General features: G+C 39.7%; 1 protein-coding gene across 1 annotated transcript; it reads right to left on the bottom strand.

The window, feature by feature from the left end:
* Window positions 1–7401: 7401 nt before the first annotated feature.
* On the bottom strand, window positions 7402–22228 carry mc5ra (melanocortin 5a receptor). The gene is made up of 3 exons (XM_046835014.1): window positions 22085–22228; window positions 10180–10334; window positions 7402–8699 (listed from the first exon to the last, which is right to left on the bottom strand). The coding sequence occupies exon 3, from the start codon at window positions 8631–8633 to the stop codon at window positions 7635–7637; it is 999 nt and encodes a 332-aa protein (XP_046690970.1). The 5' UTR covers window positions 8634–8699; window positions 10180–10334; window positions 22085–22228; the 3' UTR covers window positions 7402–7634.
* Between the last annotated feature and the right edge of the window lie 544 nt (window positions 22229–22772).

Genomic DNA, 22772 nt, shown 5'->3' with positions numbered 1-22772 from the left:
ACTCCCTCCACCTTCTCAACACACTCTCCTCACTAGTCAACACATTTCCTCTCCATCCTTTACTGCTCTAACTTGCAGTACATCCTTTCCAGCTCGGTCCCTCTGCCTGGCCAATCTGTATAAATCCTTTTCTCCTTCCTTAGTGTCCAACCTCTCATACAGCTCCTCATATGCCTTTTCCTTGGCTTTCGCCACATCCTCTTAACCTGCTGCCGCATCTCCTTGTACTCCTGCCTACTTTTCTCATCACTCTGTCTATCCCACTTCTGTTTTGCCAACCTCTTTCTCCTTATGCTCTCCTGCACTTCCTCATTCCACCACCACGTCTCCTTGTCTTCCTTTCTATTTCCAGATGTCACACCAAGTACTTTTCTAGCTGCCTCCTCATCACTCCTGCAGTAGTTGCCCAATCATCCAACACCTCCTTAACACCACTGAGCCTCTCTGACCTCTTCCCTGAACCTCACACTACACTCTTCCTCCTTCAGTTTCCACCATCTTATTCTTCTTTCAGTCCTCACTCTCCTCCTCTTCTTCTTCGCCTCCACAACCATCCTACAGACCACCATCCGATGCTGTCTAGCTACACTGTCCCCTGCCAACACCTTACAGTCTCCAATCTCCTTCAGGTTGCATCTCCTGCATAGCACATAGTCCACCTGTGTGCACCTTCCTTCACTTTTATACGTCACCCTATGATCCTCCTTCTTCTTAAAATAAGTGTTCACCACTGCCATTTCCATCCTTTTAGCTACCTCTCTCCCTTTCCCCGTCATAGTACCGACATTTAAAGTACCAACCCTAACCTCCACTCTCCTACACTGCTCCTTTCCCTGCCGTTTCTGTAGACGCCTTCCTCCTCTCCTTCTCCTCCTTCAGCCAACAGTAGCCCAATTTCCACCGGTACCCTGTCGGCTAACGATACCTGTGGCGGTCGTTGTTAACCCGGGCCTCGACCGATCCGGTATGAAATTCTCATTTGTGATCCGCATATTTGATTTGGCACATGTTTTACGCTGGATGCCCTTCCTAACGCAACCCTCCCCATTACCCGGGCTTGGGACCGGCACTAAGAATGCACTGGCTTGTGCCTCCCTAATGGCTGGGTTCCATATTTGCATATATATTTATATATAATTATTAGTAGGTGCGTGCTACATTTATTATTCAGAAAGTGACCAATATTTTGTGACCGATATTTTCTATGTAAATCAATTTCTCCTCGCTGAACAGTTTTCTCGAAAGTGTTCTCTCAGCACTGCTTCTGCTACATGAACATGACGCATCACAACACTTTGGAGGCCGAGGATATGGAGATGCATATATATATATATATATATATACACACACACAAACAGAAACAGTTATAGATATTCCTTAGAGTTATAGTTATTCCAAGTGTGAGTTCAGTGTCACGATTCCCAGTTCTCATGTCTCATTAGGTTCCTTTGGTTTTTGTGTTTTGTCTTGGTCTAGTGCATGTTGTTTGCTGATCTTCCCCACCCATGTCTGTTTCATGTTTATGCTTTTGGATAAAGTTGGGAAGTTCTTGATTTACCTTTATTTCTGGTTTATTCCTAATTCAGAAATTCCTATTCTTAAAGCAACACCTCCGACTTGTGAAAAAGAAAAAGTTGATAAGGACAAATGATGATAACCCAAGAGATTAGTTTGACCTGCACATATATGTGTGCAAAATCATTTAACTGTCTCTGGACAATTCGTTCACATGTCTTTGACTGGATCCCTCTGGGTCCCGTCTGACTGAATGACGTGATATATTCACACGTTAAGAGTCCTGATGGGTAGCATCACTTCCTGGTTCTGGAACAGCACCATGCAGGACATGCCAGCCCTCCAGAGGGCACTTCCACTCCTTGAAGGCGAACACAGAGAGAATGTGGAGGAGCTTCTTCCCACAGGCCATTCAGGGTCAGTAACAGAGTCTGGTACTGGACTTTTTTTTCCTTCTTTTGCACATTTTTTGCACAATTGCACAACTGTCACTTTAACACTGGACTGGCACAGTGTCAGTGTCTGTCACATACATTTCCATTTCTGTTTTATTCTTGTATATATACAAGAGGGATCTCCTCTCCCAGGCAGGGGGGGGTACCTTGGTTCACCTCCGCCCAGAGTTATGGAGGTTGTGTCAGGGGCCACAGTTCTTAGCAATTGGTCTCTCTACTGAGGTAGTAGAGACCATCCACCAAAACAGAGCTCCTCCTAGGAGGAGGTTGTTTGCCGCTAAATGACGCTCGCTCTGTGCGTAGTGCAAGCACCACCAATTGGACAGAGTTGCCTGCTTGGATTAGTGCTGGAGTTCCTGCAGGAACAATTTGTCGACCCTGAAGGGATACGTGACCGATAACACGGCTTATTGTGCTCCACTTGCTAGGCAGTCGCTGGGTAGACACCCTTTGGTGACACATTTCCTGCCCAGAGTGCCTGTGTGGCAAAGGTCCCAAAGGTTGCATACGTAACCTAGAGATGATTCAGCTACAGTGGAAAATATTACCTCTCATGACTTATCATGTTCAGTTGTTCAAAACTGCGAGAACACTGTTGCTAGGCAACTATATGGAAATAACGTTAGCTATTGACTGACAGCTTAGCAAAGTGACACAAACGTCAAAAATGTCAATGTTTACAATGTTTGTAAATTCCTAGTAAAAGTTTTAGAATAGCTGAAGCAATTCTGTTTTTATATTTGACACCAACTTAAATGGATCCAGGCACAGGGAACTATTAAAACATCATTTTGGATCTGGTTAACTTTATTAACTAAAGCCTGAAAGTAGCCATCTGAGCTGCTTGGTTGCAGTAACTTGAAACCATCACTGATAGAAAGAAACCTTGATGCCTCTATAGTTACATTCTTCAAATGAATTTTTTTTTCAGCACTTCTGCATGCATTTATTCCATCTCGCTCTGATTACTGTCCTTTTTCTGGAATTACCTTCATAATTCAATTCAATTCAGTTTGAATAGTGCTTTTAACAATAGAACAACTCAAAGCACTTTTACAGAAATAGATGTTATAAAATATAAATTGATTTGTTTGTTCATTTAAGATCATACCTATTGAGCCACACAGTGGAGACAGTGGTGAGGAAAAAGTTCCACTAAAGCAATAAGAAAGAAACCTTGAGAAGAACCAGACTCAAAAGGGAAACTCATCCTCATCTGGGTGGCACCGAATGTCCAAGTCATACTCTAGCTCCTGTCTGCAATATATTAAAAATTCTGCAGTGAGAGTAGACTGACTATATACCTGATCACATTACTATAATCCATAGTATTTAACCTTCAGTGACTTTCAGTTGCATCCCATCTATAAAATTCTCCTGCTGACCAATAAGTCACTTCACAGCTTTGTTTCTTCTACCAATCTGATCTATTTTCTCCTTATACTCCCACTTGATCACTCCAATCTGTGGCCAATAATATATTTTTGTTTAAAAAAAAAACATATTTTTCTTTCCTTTCTGGCCCTATTGCCACACTGAGATGGGGTTTTCAGTCAATGTAAACATAGCTGATTGAAAACGCTCTCCAATGTGGATATATTTCAAAATGAAGGCTTTCAAAAACTAGGACATGTTTTTAGACGTTGCTGCATTGTTTTAAAGAGCCAGTAAGTAAATAAGTACAGGGACGTAAGCATTTTCAGACATTCCAGTGTGGATGAGCAACTTTTGGGAAACAACTGAAAAGTGAATACAGAGCTTTTTAGACGAAAATTTGTACATTCGTCCAGATTAGTGTAGGCATAACCTGGATGTGAACTAGTAATTGTTCCAAGATCCCGTCTCTCATCAAAGGGTGAAAGGTCTTTTTCTGTAATGGCACTTAAGCTATGGAACTCACTTCTGCTGGTACTCAGGAGAACCTCCTGTATCACCTCTATGAACTTAAATCTCAGCTGTTTGTACTGGTTTAATTGTTTGCACTGTTTGATAGGACAACATGCAACTTGGTCGTTTTTTTGTCCTGGTCTGGTCGAATGCGTCAGGGAACCACCAGCCACGTCTCCTTCCTGCACTCAGCACACTCGCAGTGCCTCGCCTTCCTACTAATCACCTTCACCTGCCTCCAATCTACTCTCTCCTTTATAATCCCCCCCCTCCTTTCTCACTCACTCACTCACCGTCCGTTCGACAGTTCACTCTAGAGGTGTGATGATGATGTGATGATGATCTCATGCCTGATATGCATTCTCACGGAAAACAAGACAACATTTTTAACATTTATTTGTTTCCGTTTAATTCGTTTTATTTATCAGCTTGATGATAAATGTTACAACACTGATACGGCCGATACGGACGGCTGAGTTCAATGCCATTACATCAAACACAACCTCTGCTCCAAATGCTTGTGTCCATGTGTTCCGTATTGCTGTACATTTTAATATAATATCCATAACTGCTCAGAGAGAAATATATAAATTCAAACGCCACATACCTGTAAATGGACATTTTTTTTCAAACACTTTTTTAGTATTGTGATATTATGATACGTACAGTGTTTTAACAAAAAATATATATATATTATCAAGTATCATGAGGTAACTGTTGGCTACGAGACGATCAAGATAAAAGAAATGACCGTGAGAAGACATACAGAATAACGACATACCAACATAAAGCCTTGTTTTTGTCTAATCGCTAATCACTGCTAGCTAATAAACAGGCTACAGTAGCGTACACAATAGTGACTAGCTCAGTTGTGAGTATATTTAGACTTCATCTCAGCATGCGGTTTTATACAAGCTAGCATAGTGATTAGCCGGAGATTAATAATATTTATTTCATGATTATTATTCTGGCGTGCACAATAGCGATAGCGTCGATAGCTATGAGGACGGATACAGCATTTACGGTACATCGAATAAACAACTCCAAAGCCTTTTTTGGGACATTTCAATGCTGATGGGGAAAAAAAATTTGACTGTAAATTTGGTGTCAAATGAAAGAGCTTGTCTAGTCACGTTTGTTTCACCCGCCAAAGCCGATGTTGTCACAATCTACGTTTCCTAACATTTTAACCAGACACATTCGTCAGGTTTTCTACAAAGCACCTAACGACTCTTAACATGATTCATTACCTTAAGAGAAACCATCACAGAAACTCTAATGTTTCCACTCCAGATACCATTACAAGCCATTCACCATTAAACCTTTTTACATTACATTTCTATTACATGTTTGTTTTTATCATTAAATCACCATCAGATCAGAGAAACCAAAATAGTGTTTAAACGTTCGATTCTGGAGGTTTGATGGTGTACAGTAAAACAAAATCTAATCAACAATCTGCCTGGTTTTTAATGGTGCTACACTAAATATACCACCGTATAAGAGCAAGACATTTCCAGGACAGACCCCCAGGGTTACATTATCATTTCAGCTGTTGTTAAACCAATACAATTCCCATTAGAACCACTGAAACTATTACATGCTCTATGATGGTATTTTTAGCAGAGAGTTTTAGCTAATTTGTTATATGTTTTAATGTATTTGCCTGACAAGCAGTTAAACAGCACACACTGTCCCTGGTCCTCGTCCCTCGATGTACCGAGTGTTGTGTTGAGTGTTTAAATTCTAATTTACATGCGTTCTGAGTGACTTTCGCATTTGAAACGCTGCGAAAGATGTATACGGATGAGAAAATCTACATAAACGTTTCTCAAGAGCATTCCGGATCTTGACCATAGGAACCATATCCAGGAAGTTCTACGTGCACCTAAAAAACATGGAGACTTTTCCATTCCTGTGAAAGCAAAATTTACCCTGATCTGTGTTTCAGTCCCGAGTTCACTTACAATTAAATTCTAATATCTAGTGTATTAATAAATTGTTTTGTTCACATGCGCTAGCTGACAGTTACATCAGTCGTCGGTCACCTTGTGCATTCTTTGTTAGCATGTACAGGTAGTCCATGGGTTACAATGGAGATGCGTTATGATGACCACGTCGTAACCTGAAAAAACAGTAAGTGGCGACATGGCATCATTAGTTAATAATTTAACAAAGTACACGGCATAATTTAGCAGAACAGATCAATTTACAGTATAAACTATCAGTATACAGTGCATGCGGAAAGTATTCACAGAGCTTCACTTTTCCCACATTTTGTTATGTTACAGCTTTATTACAAAACAAATTAAATTCATTATTTTTCTCAAAATTCTACAAACAATGTAATGACAATGTGAAAAAGGTTTGTTCAAAATCTTTGCAAATGTTTAAAAAAAAATTTTATAAAATAAAAATAAAATAAAAATCACATGTACATAAGTATTCACAGACTTTGCTCAATACTTTGTTGAAGCTCCTTTGGCACCAATTACATCCACAAGTCTTTTTGAGTTTGACGCTACAAGCTTTGCACCTATTTTTGGGCAGTTTCTGCCATTCTTCTATGCAGAACCTCTGAAGCTCCATCAGGTTGGATAGGGAGCATCAGTGCACAGCCATTTTCAGATCTTTCCAGTGATGTTTACTCTGGTTTAAGTCTGGTCTCTGACTGGGCCACTCGATGACATTCACAGGGTCCTGTAGTCACTCCTTTGTTATCTGGCTGTGTGCTGAGGGTCGTTGTCCTATTGGAAGATGAACCGTCACCCCAGTCTGAGATTGAGAGCGCTCTGGAACACGTTTTCATCAAGGACATCTCTGTACGTTGCTGCATTCATCTTTCCCCCCATCCTGACTCTTCTCCCAGTTTCTTGCTGCTAAAAAACATCCCCACAGCATAATGCTGCCACCACCATGCTTCACTCAAGGGATGTTATTGGCCAGGTGATGAGCAATGTCTGGTTTCCTCCAGACATGCTGCTTAGAATTCAGGCCAAGGAGTTCAATCTTTGTTTCCCATGGTCTGAGAGTTCTTTTACTTCTGCCCAGATCTGTGCCTCTATACAATCCTGTCTCGGAGGTCTACAGACCTTTTATAGACAGGTCTTTCCAAATCATGTCCAATGAACTGAATTTTCCACAGGTAATAAAGTTGTAGAAACATCTCAAGGATGATCAGTGGGAACAGGATGCACCTGAGCTCAATTTTGAGTGTTATGGCAAAGACTGTGAAGACTTATGTATATGTGATTTTTTTTGTTTAGTTTTTTTATAAATTTGCAAAGATTTCATACAAACTCCTTTCACATTGTCATTATGGGGTTTTGTTTGTAGAATTTTGAGTAAAATAATGAATTTAATCCATTTTGGAATAAAACTGTAAAATAACAAAATGTTGAAAAAGTGAAGCTCTGTGAAAACCTTCCAGATGCAGTGTGTGTGTATGTGGTGTGTGGACGAGCGTTGGGTCGTGAGTGGAGGCCGGAGCCTGTTTTAGTGTCTGGTAAAAGACAGAGACAAGAACTTTGGGGGAAAATAGAAGTCCTAAGGCCTTTTTTTTTATTGTTTTCTCGTAATCACAACTTAATTTTCTCGTGATCCTTTCTCATGATATTTACTCAAATCAAATTGTAACTCGAGAACCATCGGTACAAGTGAGCACAACACAACTGAACTGTATTATAACATATTTACACTACAATGCCTACAGCTAGCTGGATGACACACACACACACACACACACACACACACACACACACACACACACACACAGATTCAGTTCGACCATCTCAGGACATTCCTCAGGCTGTAGCAGCAGATGATCTCCTTGAGTGTCTTGCGCATCTCCTGGCTCCTGAAGGCGTAGATGAGCGGGTCGACGACCGAGTTGCACATGATCAGGATGAGGTACATGTTGAAGTGGGACATAAAGCACATGCAGTACAGGTTCCTCGGGCAGGAAATCATGAGGATGAGGTGGAGGAAGAATGGTGCCCAGCACACGATGAAGATCCCGAGCAGGATGGTGAGCGTGACAGCCGCTTTCATGTTAGTCCTCTGGTGGATGGAGTTGTAGCCGGGCAGGGCGGCGATGCGCTTGACGTGCGAGCGAGCTAGCATGAACATGTGCGTGTAGAGTGAGGCCATGAGGGCCAGCATGATGAAGAACATGGACACCAGGCACACGACCACCAGCGTGCTGTCGGAGTAGATGATGAACACGATGCCGCATCCCGTGCAGAAGGTCCAGATCCCACTGATGATCAGCGACGCGCGCTTGACCGTCATGATGTTGTGATAGCGCAGCGCGTAGAACGTGGTGACGTAGCGGTCCACAGCGATGGCCAGGAGGCTGCACATGGACGCCACCACCGAGATGCAGATCATAGAGTCGAACACATTGTCGATTTGTCTGATGATGTGGTCTTCAGCCACCAGCTGTTGGTTGCTGAGCAGGTAGATGACGATGGTCTCCCACGCGTTTGACACGCTCACCAACATGTCTGCCACGGCCAGACTACACACGAAGAAGTACATGGGAGAGTGCAGGTTCTTGTTCTTCACTATGGCACAGATGACCAGGATGTTCTCCAACAAGCTAATGATGCCCAGAATGAGGAAAACCTCCGGGGTGATGTTCAGCTGCTCACAGACTTTGGATTTTGTCCGATTTGGTGGGGCTTCGGAGATGTTCCAGGAAAAGACCTCTCTATCGGAGTTAGCTGTGATGCTCCACACAGAGGGGCTGATCGTGGTGGTCCTGGAGATGTTCATCTTTTTTTTCAAATTTTTCCGAAGCTTTCAGCGAGTCAGTGGCTTGGTGGACGTGGCATCATCTGTGTATGAACAGAAGGAGATCATCTTAGAAACAAGCCATGAAGGTCTGATACACAGTTACCAAATTTAGAACAATTACAGGTTCTTTGCTTTGTTCATTGAGGAGCATTTTATGGAGGAACATTTCTGGGAGGAGCTTATAAACCGAGAAGCTCTGAGTTCCAATTAATTCATAATCACTTCCTGCTGCTCCTGAGTATTTTATTTGTCTTATACCTCAGAAATCTGCTACATATTGCATTTTTTTATACTTCTTGTTAAATTAATGGTTGTGGAACATCTCGTGAAATGAGTCGGTTCCTGTTCTCTCAGATGTTATAGCAGTGATAAACACTGGATTCCTCACCACAACTGAGAAACCACAAAGCTCCCTCCCTCTTTCTTTTCGTCTCTCAATCATTTCCCCTCCTCTCTGTATTTCTCCCTTTTTACTTCTTCCTTATCTCTCCCTCACTTTCTTCTCATCTCTCTCTCCACTCTCTCTTGCTCTTCCCCCTCTAGTTCTTTTTCCCCTCTTCGTTCTCTCTTTCATTTTCTTCTCCTCTCCTTTTTCAGTCTATTTTTCTTCCCTTTCTTTTTTCCCCTCCTCTCTGTATTTCTCCACATCTATTTCATCCCCCTATCCCTCACTTTCTTCTTTTCCTCTCTTTCTCTAATACGACTTCCCACTAGGAATTTCCCATAAGGAATATAAATTAATGTTGAAATTGTAAATATGTAATATTTTATATTCCAATATTAGTATTTAATCAAATTTATTCCAAAACTGCAACAACTGGGGAATAAAATCATGATGTGAACGAGGTACTACTATTAACTCTCAGACCAAAAGTATTGGGACGCCTGACTTTCCCACCCATGTGCTTCTTCCCCAAACTGTTCCCACAAACTCAGAGGCACACAATTGTATCGGACGTCTTATAATGCAGGAGCATAAAATTTTCCTTCACTTGAACCAGGAGACCCAAACCTGCAACAGCATAACACACAGTGCATAATGCAGCTCCATGAAGATCTGCTTTCCATGGGTTGAAGTGGAAGATCTCCTTCTATAGAGCTCCAAACCTATTAAACATCTTTGGGATGAATGTGAACACTGACTCCGGAAGCCTCCTTACCTTCTCACCTACATCAGTACCTGACTTTACTATCAACATTATGGATTAATAAATCTATAAATCTTTACAAAATCTAGAGGAACTTCTTCTCAGAAGAGTGGAGCTCATTATAAGAGCAATTGGGATGTTCATATATTCAGGGGTCCACAAACATTTGGCCAAATAATGTTTTAATTTATTTATTTGTTCTCCATGATGTTCCTCATACTGTTGCTGTGAGATGATATGACATGAGTGTGGTCATATGTTCCTGGTGTCCTCCAGGCCAGACATGCGTTAGAGCTGCGAAGTCCAAGGTCTGACCCAGATTTTGATCCGTTTAGAAAAGAAGCTTTGTGCAGTAAGTTTTGCCTGACGCTGCTTACCGGCCTTTTCTCAAAAGGAATAATTCATCAGGAGGATGACGGAGCTCTAAGATGCACTCAGGGCTTCTTGCACACACCAGTTCCTCTCTTCAGATCTCCATAGCTTGATGGACTCGTTACGCCACGGAGCGGGTCACATGGACAAGCTCAGAATTCTGGGGAATGAAAGCAAACATGGTTCAGAAAGGCAACGTGACTGTTACATGAGAGCGCTCACGGGTTCTGGATTCTGATTGGCTGGAAGTTATGGAGAACTGTGTGGAGAAGAAGGTGGTGTGTACAGAAGAAGATCATTAAAGGTTCATTTTATAGATCACACTTCAGAATCAAAAGCTGATAATTAAGCTGAGGAGACGCTGTGATTCTCGCTGATTCCGCTCATTAGCTGGGGATGATAAACAAACAGCTTCGCTTACAGATGTTTAGAGAAGATCAAAGCTCTGTTTCATGAAGCGATCATCTGGATCTTATGGTTCTACACCCCATCTGCTAAGCTGTGAGCAGATGGGGTGTAGAAGCACAACATGCAGCTGATTATAAAATTATTTATTTATTTGTTTGTTTGTTTATCATTAATTCTGTATTTATTATTATTGTTGTTATTATTAATGTATCTATTTATCTCTTTGTTCTTAACAATTATTATTTATTTATGTATTTTTTATCGTTTTTTTATTATATTATGAATAATATTACTGCTATTATTAGTTTTTATATTTAGATTTTTTATTACTTATTAATAATAATAATAATAATATATTTATAGGTTATTTGTATTATTATTATTGTTATTATTATTATTGTCTTCATTTCTTTATTATGTGTTGATTATTCATTTATTTATGTTTTTAATCATTACTTCAATCATTATTAATATTACTCATATATTTATAGTTTTTTTATTATTGTTGTTGATTTATTTCTTTATTATTTATGTATTTATTATATATTTATTGGTATTAACTCATAATTCTCATAAATCCTTACAGTCAGTTTCGCTCTGCAAACATCAATAACAGCTTGAACTCCTCGATGCTGGAACGTGATCATGGAATAAGATAATAATCCACAGCGAGGTGTGAGACCTTACACCGTTATAATGTTCTCCGCTTCACCTCAGGATGTTCTTCACCTCCTCATCGTGCACCAACATCCTTTACTCACCTCACACCTACATCTGGATTATCACCTTGTACTGTTTATCACCTTATACTGTATGTACATATAAACACCGTTACAGAAATCCAGAATCTGGCAGTAAAACACACTTTTTCTGAGCTGTTGTTGGATATTCTGATTGTGATTTTCAGTCTGTAGCAGCAGCTGATAGTGAAAGTAAAAGAAAGTGACTTATGGAGTTCAGAAAGAAAACAGTCTCTAAATAATATAATATATAACATGTAACAACTTATTATTATTATTATTATTATTATTATTATTATTATTATTATTATTAATACAGTATTTTATTAACAGCTTAATTCTTCCTAAATCACATCCACTGGGGAGAAATCATGAAATTATGAAATGATTGGGGATGGGCAAAACAATATTTGGGTTGGGGCAAAAGTTTGGTAGCTGTGAGGTTGCTGTGATGCCAAAGAACGGAACCACACACACACACACACACACACACACACACACACACACACACACACACACACACACACACACTCCTAAATATACACACACTTTTACATACACTCACATACACACACACACACACATACACCCACTCTTACATACAGAGAGAGAGAGAGGTAAGAGAGAGAGAGAGAGAGAGAGAGAGAGAGAGAGTGACAGAGCGAAAGAGTGGAATTGTGTAGGAGAGAATGTGAAATGGAAATGGAGACGTGGGAGAAAAGGGCTAAGGACCTTAGGCCTGCTGTATAAGCTGATGCTTTCACACACACACACACACACACACACACACACACACACACACACACACACACAAAACATACATGCACACACACACACACACACACACACACACACACACAGACACACACACACGTCTCTAATCCCTGATGAGTCCTACACAAACTCACTTACTATTTTTGTCTGTCGACTCTCACAGAAGGATTGAGAGGAATTTCTGAAGGTTTTTATTCCCACCAATGTGTTAATGATGAAAGGAAATAAAAACGAGACATTAATATTTCAGCATTCAGAACACGACCATGAGATGTACAACACCAACCCCCCACAGACCCCCAACCCCCCACCCCTGACCCCCTCAGGCAGATCACCTGCTGTTACTGAAAACACAATCAGAATATATAATTACAGTTCAAGTGCAATGTGTGTGTGTGTGTGTGTGTGTGTGTGTGTGTGTGTGTGTGTGTGTATGTGAGAAACACTTTGATGTAAAGTTATCTCTTTTACTTTTATATATTTATATATAAGTTGATAATCCAGGTGTACGGTAGGTGTGAGGTGTTACAGGATGTTGGTGCACACTGTGGAGGTGAAGAACATTTTGAAGGCATTATAATGGTGTAAGGTCTCACACCAAGCTGTGGATTATCACCTTATACCATGGTCACTTCCTAGAATTGAGGAGTTCAAGCTGTTATTGATGTTTGCAGAGCAAAACTGACTGCCCTGTTTCTCATTTTCTTTTCTCCAAATTCATCTTGTGCCTGAGGCCGTTTATCAAAATCCCAGTATTCACTGTAGAAGTTCCACCACATGCAAAACTCCCCAAATAAGCTCCCAGCCAATCAAAATCCACTATTCACTCCTGAACTCCTTCCAGCCAATCACAATCCACTATTTACACCTGAACTCCTTCCAGCTAATCACAATCCACTATTTACACCTGAACACCTTCCAGCCAATCACAATCCACTATTTACACCTGAACACCTTCCAGCCAATCACAATCCACTATTTACACCTGAACACCTTCCAGCCAATCACAATCCACTATTTACACCTGAACACCTTCCAGCCAATCACAATCCACTATTTACACCTGAACACCTTCCAGCCAATCACAATCCACTATTTACACCTGAACTCCTTCCAGCCAATCACAATCCACTATTTACACCTGAACACCTTCCAGCCAATCACAATCCACTATTTACACCTGAACACCTTCCAGCCAATCACAATCCACTATTTACACCTGAACACCTTCCAGCCAATCACAATCCACTATTCACACCTGAACTCCTTCCAGCCAATCACAATCCACTATTTACACCTGAACACCTTCCAGCCAATCACAATCCACTATTCACTCCTGAACGCCTTCCAGCCAATCACAATCCACTATTCACACTGGACAAAAGTTTTTGGACACCTGACGTTTCCACCCAGATGTGGTTCTTCCCTAAAATGTTCCCACAAACTTGGAGGTACACAGTTGTATAGTTTGTATTTGGATGCAGGAGCATTACATTTTACCTTTATTTGAACTAGGAGACACAAACCATGCCCATTGGATGGAGTGGAATATCTCCTGCTATAGCGCTTCAACCCTATTGAGTACCACTGGGATGAATGTAAATGCTGACAGCACCCCAGACCTCCTCACCTTCTCACCTACATCAGTGACTGACTTTACTTGTTCCTTGGGCTTTATGGAGTAAACGTAAGGTTTGATTCAGATGTTTGACATTTTCAAATTGCAACAATCAGAAGATAAAATGCAAAGCATCTGACTCACACACTCTGCCTGGTTTCTCGTTTAATGGAGAACCAGAGGAACCTTCTTTTATCCCCAAATGTCTGACATGTTCGAGGTTTAAAATCGAGTGCTGAGAGGAATCATGTGGAAATGCGTGTAACTGTGATGAATGTGTGTTCTATTTAATCTAACACACACACACACACAAAATTTCTACTTTTAATAGGATTTCTTGATTTGATTCTCCTTATATGTATAAATTTTGACTCAGCATCTTGGTGTCCAGCATCTCACAATCTCAGTGTCCAGCATCTCACAATATGTGTCCAGCATCTCACCATTTTGCTGTCCAGTCTCTCACCATCTCAGTGTCCAGCATCTCACCATCTCAGTGTCCATCATCTCAGTGTCCAGCATTTCATGATCTCATCGTCCAGCATCTCACAATCTGTGTCCAGCATCTCACCATTTTACTGTCCAGCATCTCACCATCTCAGTATCCAGGGCCTCAGCATGCTTTCTCGCAATTCTATTTACAGCACGTCTGTTGAATTCCGTTCATGTTTTTATGTTTTTGCCTTTAAGAACTCACACAAAGGTCACTTGCTGTGTTGTGAGACAGGTGGAGAAATTAATTCAGAGTTTTATTTTATTTTTATTTTTTTCTGTGATATAAACGAGCTAACTTTTTAATTCCAACTGACATTTAACTTTGAAAGTAAACAGCAAACAGTGGCTCTAACAGGAACATTTGTCTACAGGAAGTTAATAAAACCTATTTTTTATTCATATGGTGACGTTTCTTTCTGCAGGAACACTGAGTGAAGGAGTCTCCAGTGTCAAAGCTTTGCAACAGATGGAGGCAAAGCCGTATTGTTTTCCCGGCTTTTATTATTCCTTACGCCCTTGTCTGAAGGGTTGTTGCTATGGAAACTAAAGCTGTCAGTGTTTGTCAAAACCGGTGAGTATTCTGGGGTTGTTTTGTATACATGCTCCGTTGATATGTCTAAATGGTGGGGGATCACTGTTCCAGATTCCAGCCCAGACTTTACTGATCTCCAGCCCAGTGGCTCCATGATTACCTCTTCAAGATATTTTGTCATAATGGGACAACTGTCTGCAGCCACATCAACAGGTTGTGTTGTCAAGGCTCGCAGTGCTCTGCTGTTGTGTACGTATTCTGCTTTTGACCAACACCTGTTCCAGCTTCTGAGCTTAGTGAGTATAGCATTTGGCTCAGAAGGTTATGATTTCAAATCCTGGCCTCACCAAACTCCTACTCCTGGACCCCTGAGCAAGGCCCTTAACCCTATGGTTGCTTAGTTGTATAAATGAGACAAATGTGCATCGCTTAGGATAAGAACATCTGCCAAATGCCATAGAAGTAAAATGACTCAAGAGTTTGCTCTGTCCTTGGTGCTGAATTGAGTCCCTAAGTTGTAAATTATCACTGTTGAGATCCTGTCCCTTTCCTCTCTTCCGATCTGCCTGATACTTCTGGAAGAATTTCTTCTCAACTGGAGACCACTTTGTGTTAAGATAGTTCCACATAAACAGCCTGAAGATCCATGAAGTTATTAAGCAACTCAAGAAAGATAGATTTAGACTAAAATTAATATCAACAGTCGGCTACAATGACTTACAACCACAGTTTGCATTTAACCAGTAACAATTATGGAACTCTAATGAATTGGAATTTGGTGTTGAGGAACATTGTTAAAAGTGAGCTTAAAATACAAATGTATTAAATTGAGTTGGGGTGGTGGTGATAAGAGTGTAGCTGCCATGATAGGTGTGGATTTCTTTCCTGTTTTGATATGGGGACTCAGGATAGTTAATTTGACTGTCTTCTGTCTTAATTGAAGGTAATTTAGGATTAAAAAGGGGTGTTTATATCGATAGCTAGGTTAAATAGTTTTTGCCGAAAACTGATTAAACAATTAAAAGTTTTTAAAATGGATAATGGATAAAAAAATAATAAACATAACACTCCATGTAAAATAGTTCTGACCTTAAATATAAAAATTAAAAATGTAATAGCACAAAATTATGGAAATGTGCTAAATGAAATAAATATGAATATATTCCTTCATAAATATAATTATATAACTATTACATTAGAAAAAAATGATATATCATTCGCTGTGCAGCATGCAGCCTCTTTTGTAAAATCAAACAGCGCGTGGTGTCAATGACTCGCCTTTAGACCTTCTCAACTGCTCCAGCAAAGGGCGCAACCCGAAAAAACTATCCGTATGGATATTTGCCGATAGCCAATAGTTCCCACAATCAACTATTGGTGCCGATCAATCAGCAATACCGATAAATTGGTCGAACTCTATGTTATACCCTAGTACAGCATTTGTGCCTTAGTCCTGTAGCTATGAGGGCACCCCATAATACTTCTCATGTCTGTCTTGCATCCACCAACATGTACCCTAATAACCTTTAGACTCATCAGAGTCCAGGACTTGACAGCACTGAGTTAGAAAGGTTAACTTTCTTGACTCATAAACGAGATTGTGACACATAAATAAGAAATTAATAAACAAACGAATAAATCAATACATAAAAAAGCGAAGGCTTCGGTGTGGTGTGGATCTCGTGGGTCCCGACCCAGTTCTACTGTTATGACATTTTATTTCATCATTATTTTTTAACGAGTACGAAGAAAATAAATGAATGAGAAAAAGGCCTGCAGTTCTCATTTTTTTCTTCAGGTCTGTCAGGTTTTCGAGGCTGAAGTTAACAAGGCGTAGTGAAGCCTGAAGCCCAGACCAAGTTCAAAGGCAGGATGGAATTAGCAGCCACCCACACAGGGGATTCAACCTGGCATGGAGCGGTGAGTCAGATAGACAGAGGGACGGACATGGCTCGCTGAACGCATGTTCCTCAGAGAAACCCACAGCCTCCATCGTTCCACTCCACCTCTCCACCTCTCCTTCTACAGCTCTGTATTTCTTCCACAAGGTCTTCATTACTCACGAGTGTGTGTCCCTCAGCTCAGCAGGCTGTGTGTTATCCGTTATACTGTACAACACTGAAGCGTCCTCGTTTCTGCTCCTCATTACACACACACACACACACACACACACACACACACACATGCACACATCACAAAAAAACTTTCACAAGCTGGCTTAGATTTTAATGAAGACATTGGAGGCAGGAAAATCCCTCGTTCATTTATGTTGCTTAATGCTGCTTTTGGTGCGTCTTTTGTGTCGAAGCAAAAACGGCGACTTAGTAAACGCTCTCACTGTTCCCATAGTAACACTCTTACTAGTGTTAGGTTGTATCTGTCACCAACTTTGCTGTTAGATTGCAACCAATCATTTACATTTACATTTGTGGCATTTAGCAGACACCTTTCAATTACTGACCACCAACAGCCAATCACTGATCACCATCATTTCTGACAACTAATCACTGATTACCCTCATTTCTGACAATCAATTACAATCACAACAACTAATCACTGATCAACTGTGTTTCTGACAACCGATCCCAACAACCAATCAGTAATCACCATAATTTCTAACAACCAACCGCTGATCACCGCCATTTCTGACAATCACAATCACTGATTAAAATCGTTTCTAATAAACTTGTAAGTGTAGTGTGGGGGGAACGAGCGACATCAGACTTAGACAGACAGACATCAGACAGGCTTAGCGCTTCAGTCTGACTTTTATAGAAAATTCTCTCTCTCTCTCTTTCTCTCCATCACTCTCTCCATCACTCTCTCGACATCCTTCTAACACTCTCTCTCTTTTCTCTCATCCCTCTGTGACCATGTACCAGCACTGAATGTTTTATTGACACCCACCCACACTGTGTGTGTGTGTGTGTGTGTGTGTGTGTGTGTGTGTGTGTGTGTGTGTGTGTGTGTGTGATAGTATAATCACAGCAGCAGATGCTTTCAGAGCAGTCAGGATGTCAGCTTGGCACTAAATTAAAGACAACGCTGTAGATTTAATTTGTTTTTTTTTTACTTCACTTCCTTTATTATCTCTATCTTTCACCACTTCATCCTCATTCTCTTAACAACATCATCATCTTATTCATCCTGATCATCATCAATTCCTTTATTTTTTTCTTTACATTTTCTTTTTTCTGTTCTTCCTGAACCTCAGTTTCCATTATTTCTTAATGACCTTCGTTCTTTTTATTCCTCCCACACATCATTATTAGCCCTTTTTTTTTCCCGTGAAACAAGCTGTCCATCTCTCCGTCTACTTTCCTTCTTTATTTTCTTTCTTTCTATATTTCCCACCCAAACTGGCCTTTATTTCTTTCTTGCTTACTTCAACTGGCTTACTGGCTTCTATCTACCGTAATTTCCGCACCCACTGAATTTTACAAATATTTGTATTTTTAACATAAATAAGCCGCACCTGTCTATAAGAGTGTCTACACTAATGTACTTTACACAGGCTTTAATGAAAGACAGTGTCTGTAACATGGTGTAACGGGTGAAATATGTTGCGCTTCCTTTAAGAGCAGAGCGGTATTTTGGGAATAGCCTGCACTGCATTTTTCCAGTATTACTGCGTGTGTGGAGACTGAGGATTATGTCCTTATTATTTTCTGATGCTCATTTCTAAGTTTCTTTGACTAACCCATAACGCTGTTGCCAAGAAAATTAAAAAAGCACGAGTTTTGGAAATCTGTCTGTGCTTATATGATTTCTGTTGTAACTGGAGTTAGCGAGCTCTCCCTTCACCCAGACTCAACGCGTTACAACGGCTTGTATCTAAACAGTAGCCGACCAAGAAAGTCATTGTTCACTGTCTTCCTCCTTCCTTTCACAAATATTTCTCTCGAGAGTTTATCTTTTGTTTAAAAAAAACTTTTTTCTCCCGAAGCCGTGCAGCTCAGAACACAGGTGAGGTGCGTTTTTTCGTTTCCGTTCGGAAATTTAATTGGTCTAATGTTATGGGATTCAGTTTTTTGGCTTGAAGTTCGTGAAACCGGGAAAAACCCAGGAAAAATCCATAAATTAGCCGTTTTGTTGTTTAAGCCTAATCTATCTATCCATCCATCAATCCATCAATCCCTCCCTTTCTCTGGAGAATCTTGAACATCGTTAGTAAAAACAAATTAGATCAGTTCAGATTTGATTTGCAATCAATTTATTCCTAAAATCACTAAAAGGTTTAGAGAAATGTCAGATTTGAGTTTTGACTTTTAGTAAAAATAAAATAAAGCTTAGTTTATCTGTTTTATTTTCCTCTGCCCTCCAACATTACTCAGATTTGTAGAACTGATGACCGAATGCTAACAACAATTTAACGATGTTCAAAACATTTTCAATTCATGTTTATTCATTAAATATAAAAATCTCTGCACAATATGTTGCTATAAAAAAAACACTTTAAAAAACACTGTATAAAACATTAATAAGAAACAAAACTAATTTATTTAGATGACTTTAACGCTATTTACATTCAGGAAGTAAGGAAGTGGACTCAAGTGGGCTCTAGCGTAGAACTCATTCCCACACTTTTTATTCACCTTTGTCCAACAAATATCAAAGTTTTTCCACAATATATTCACAGCAACCAGCTAAAGATATTTTGGCTTGTTTACTGCTCATCCTGACATTGTTAAAGTAAATTATTACTGACAAATAAAATGAACGAAATGAAGAAATAAACACTTTAAAAAACACTACTTAGACATTACTACCAAAAACATTACAAAGAAACTAAACTTGATGAGTAGATGACTATAACATCATTAAAGAAGTAAGTAAGTGGACTCAAGTGGACTCTAATGTAGAAGCTCTTTAGTTCCCACACTCTAAGGGTCCTCAGGTTCATCCTGATAGCGTTAGCTAAGTAAAAAAAAAAGTTTGCTAGCAAATGCATATGTGTAAAGTGAATTATTACTGACATGAATAAAACAAACGATAAACAAGAAGTAAAGAAACACTTTAACAAAACACTGAATAAAACATTACTAAAAAACTAAACTCATTTACTTAGATGACCTTAATGATGTAATTTACAGTAATGACGTAAATGTAATTCATTCCTGATCTTAATTAGTTTTTTCACGTTTCTGTTCTTTACTGAAGTGTTTCTATTCAGAGAGATTTTTACTGTAACTTCACTACATTTCAAAGTAAAATTTCTTACTTTTTTTCTCAACTACATTAGTGAAATCAGTCGTTTCTTTTTATTAATGAGAATAAAAACGTAACTGGTGAAACACGCAGCAAGTCACCAATCAGGATCGAGCGCATGCTCTGTTTTACACGTGTTCTGATCGGCGCTTGATGAATCTACTGATCACCAACATACAGTTCAGCATCAGTTCAACATCAAGCAGAACATTTAGAGAGGAATAAATGATGAAGAAACTCCAGACTCGAACTCACCACCACACACGTGACCTCATTTACACGATAATTTTTAAGTAGTTGAAAAAAAGGTTTTGGGTTCATGGTTTTGGGTTCTGATCGTTATCATTTTGTAGATTTAAATGGAGAGCTATCCAGGTTAATGCAAGTAAATTATGGGGTGCCACAAGGTTCAGTTTTAGGACCCCTGTATTTCACAATATACATGCTTCCGTTGGGAAATACTATTATAAGGTATGGGATCCTTATAATTCGGGAGTAAAATAGAACGTCTTTTATTGGTCTAAACATGCACACACATTGAGAACTTGAGAAGAGAGTGTAGCAAAAGGATACACTTAACTGATTGCTTCCATAGAAGCGTAGCCAGGAGCACTCATAACTTGCTATTATTAAATTCTGATAAGACGGAGATTTTGCTCATTGGCCCAAAAACCAGTAAACAGAAGCTCCAGCATCTCAACCGGATGTTCTGTAACTACTAGTTCAACAGTAGTTATTTTAAAGCAACTTGTATTTTAAAAATCATATCAATCATGTTACAAAAACAGCTTCTTCCACCTTAGACATATTGCTAAGCTAAGAAACATGTTGTTTATATCTGATGCAGAGAAGCTCATCCATGCATTCATGACCTCCAGACTGGACTACTGTAATGCATTACTAGGTGGATGTCCTGCATCATTAATAAACAAGCTACAGTTAGTTCAGAATGCAGCAGTCAGAGTTCTTACAAGGTCGAGAAAATATCACCATATAACCCCAATCTTCTCATGCCTACACTGGCTTCCTGTTAATCTTCAAATCCACTACAAACTACTGCTTTTTACCTACAAAACACTAAATGGTTTATCTCCATGTATCTCTCCAGTCTTCTAACACGCTACAATCCGTCACGCTCTCTGAGATCTCAAAACTCTGGACTTCTAGTAGTTCCTAGAATGGCAAAGTCCACTAAAGGTGGTAGAACATTCTCACATTTAGCTCCTAAACTCTGGAATAGTCTTCCTGACAATGTTCGGGGCTCAGACACACTCACCCAGTTTAAGTGCAGATTAAAGATGTATGTTTTTAGCGAGTTCTACACATAACACACATCACATCATAACCTTGTGCTCCAGAACATCTGATCACATCACATTATCAACTTGTGCTGTTAATATCATGAACAGCAGCTAGAAATAAACTTGACTTGACATGATGATTATAATAGAAATCAATCAGTGTTTGAGTCATTATTATCATTCTATTAATAGATCAGTGTGCTGAAAGTCACATTCGAGTCTTTACACATAAACTGAGGTGATCAAGTAAATAATCTTGTGATAAAAATGATAATAGGAACATTATAGTTATAATAAATCATAGTAATTTTGATACTTATGTACATTTGAAGGCAAAAACGTTTGCACTTTTATTCAGATGAAAGTTTAAAGGGACACTTTTACTTTAACTGGAGTCACATTTTACTGAATGGATCTACTTTAACTCAAATACATGCTTTGTGTAATTCGTCCACAGCTGGCAAATAAGAAAAAGATTTAAAAAATGATTAAAAAGGAACATTTATATAATATTTTATTACTATATGACAGTATATATATATATATATATATATATATATATATATATATATATATATATATATATATATATATATATAGTGGTGTATAGTGCTGTCTAGCGCCATGTTCCGGGGTGTAAAATGATTTAATTGAATACTTAAGTGCACTTATCTCTGGACTACACATGCGGACGTCAATGCGCACTAATTGTCTCTACACACTACGTAGTGCGCGTGTATGCGGCTTCCCGAGGCGGCACGCAGGAGCCGCGTCCCACCCGAACACCCTGATTATTAGAGAAGTGTGCAGAAGCAGATAAACTCTCCCACTCACCTGAAGAGCAGCGCTGCCGAGGATCAGGGTCTCGCCTGGTGGGCTGTGTGCTTGTTTGTTTATTTGTTTGTTTGTTTGTTTGTTTGTTTGTTTGTTTGTTTGTTTGTGTGTTTGTTTGTGTCTTTCTAAAAAATTTAAATTCTAATAATCGTCCAGCGTTTGTGCGTAAGAGAAACCTGAGAGTGTGAGCTTTCAGATCCGAGATGGGCTGCATTTATAGATTCGAGGGGAGAGAGAGAGAGAGAGAGAGAGAGAGAGAGCTCCACCTCCCACACATACACTCATATACACACACACTCAAATGCAACCTCTACAAACACACACTCATTCATTCATTTGTTCCGTCACCTTCTACGGGTCTAATTAGGAGACATATACCTGCGGTGTTTCTGTGTGTGAGTTTCTGTGTGTGTGTGTGTGTGTGTGTGTGTGTGTGTGTGTGTGTGTGTGTGTGTGTGTGTGTGTGCGCGTGTGTGGATGTTTTCATCTTCAATCCATCAAACCCCATTTGTCTCTTAATCTTACATCGTAATCTGTTGTCCCCCGGCTGCACTTACACACAACCTCGTTAACCAAATTCAGACATGTCTGTCCTGACACACACTTGCCCTCGGGTTGTGTTGGGGGTCTTGGAGACTCCGTTATAATTTTTTATTTTTATTTTTGTGTTTAAAAAAAGCCTCCTATC

The sequence above is a fragment of the Silurus meridionalis genome, chromosome 22 (assembly GCF_014805685.1).
Source record: "Silurus meridionalis isolate SWU-2019-XX chromosome 22, ASM1480568v1, whole genome shotgun sequence".
Lineage (NCBI taxonomy): Eukaryota > Metazoa > Chordata > Actinopteri > Siluriformes > Siluridae > Silurus > Silurus meridionalis.
The sequence above is the reverse complement of the archived record's forward strand: the minus strand, read 5'-3'. Positions and strand labels throughout refer to the sequence as shown.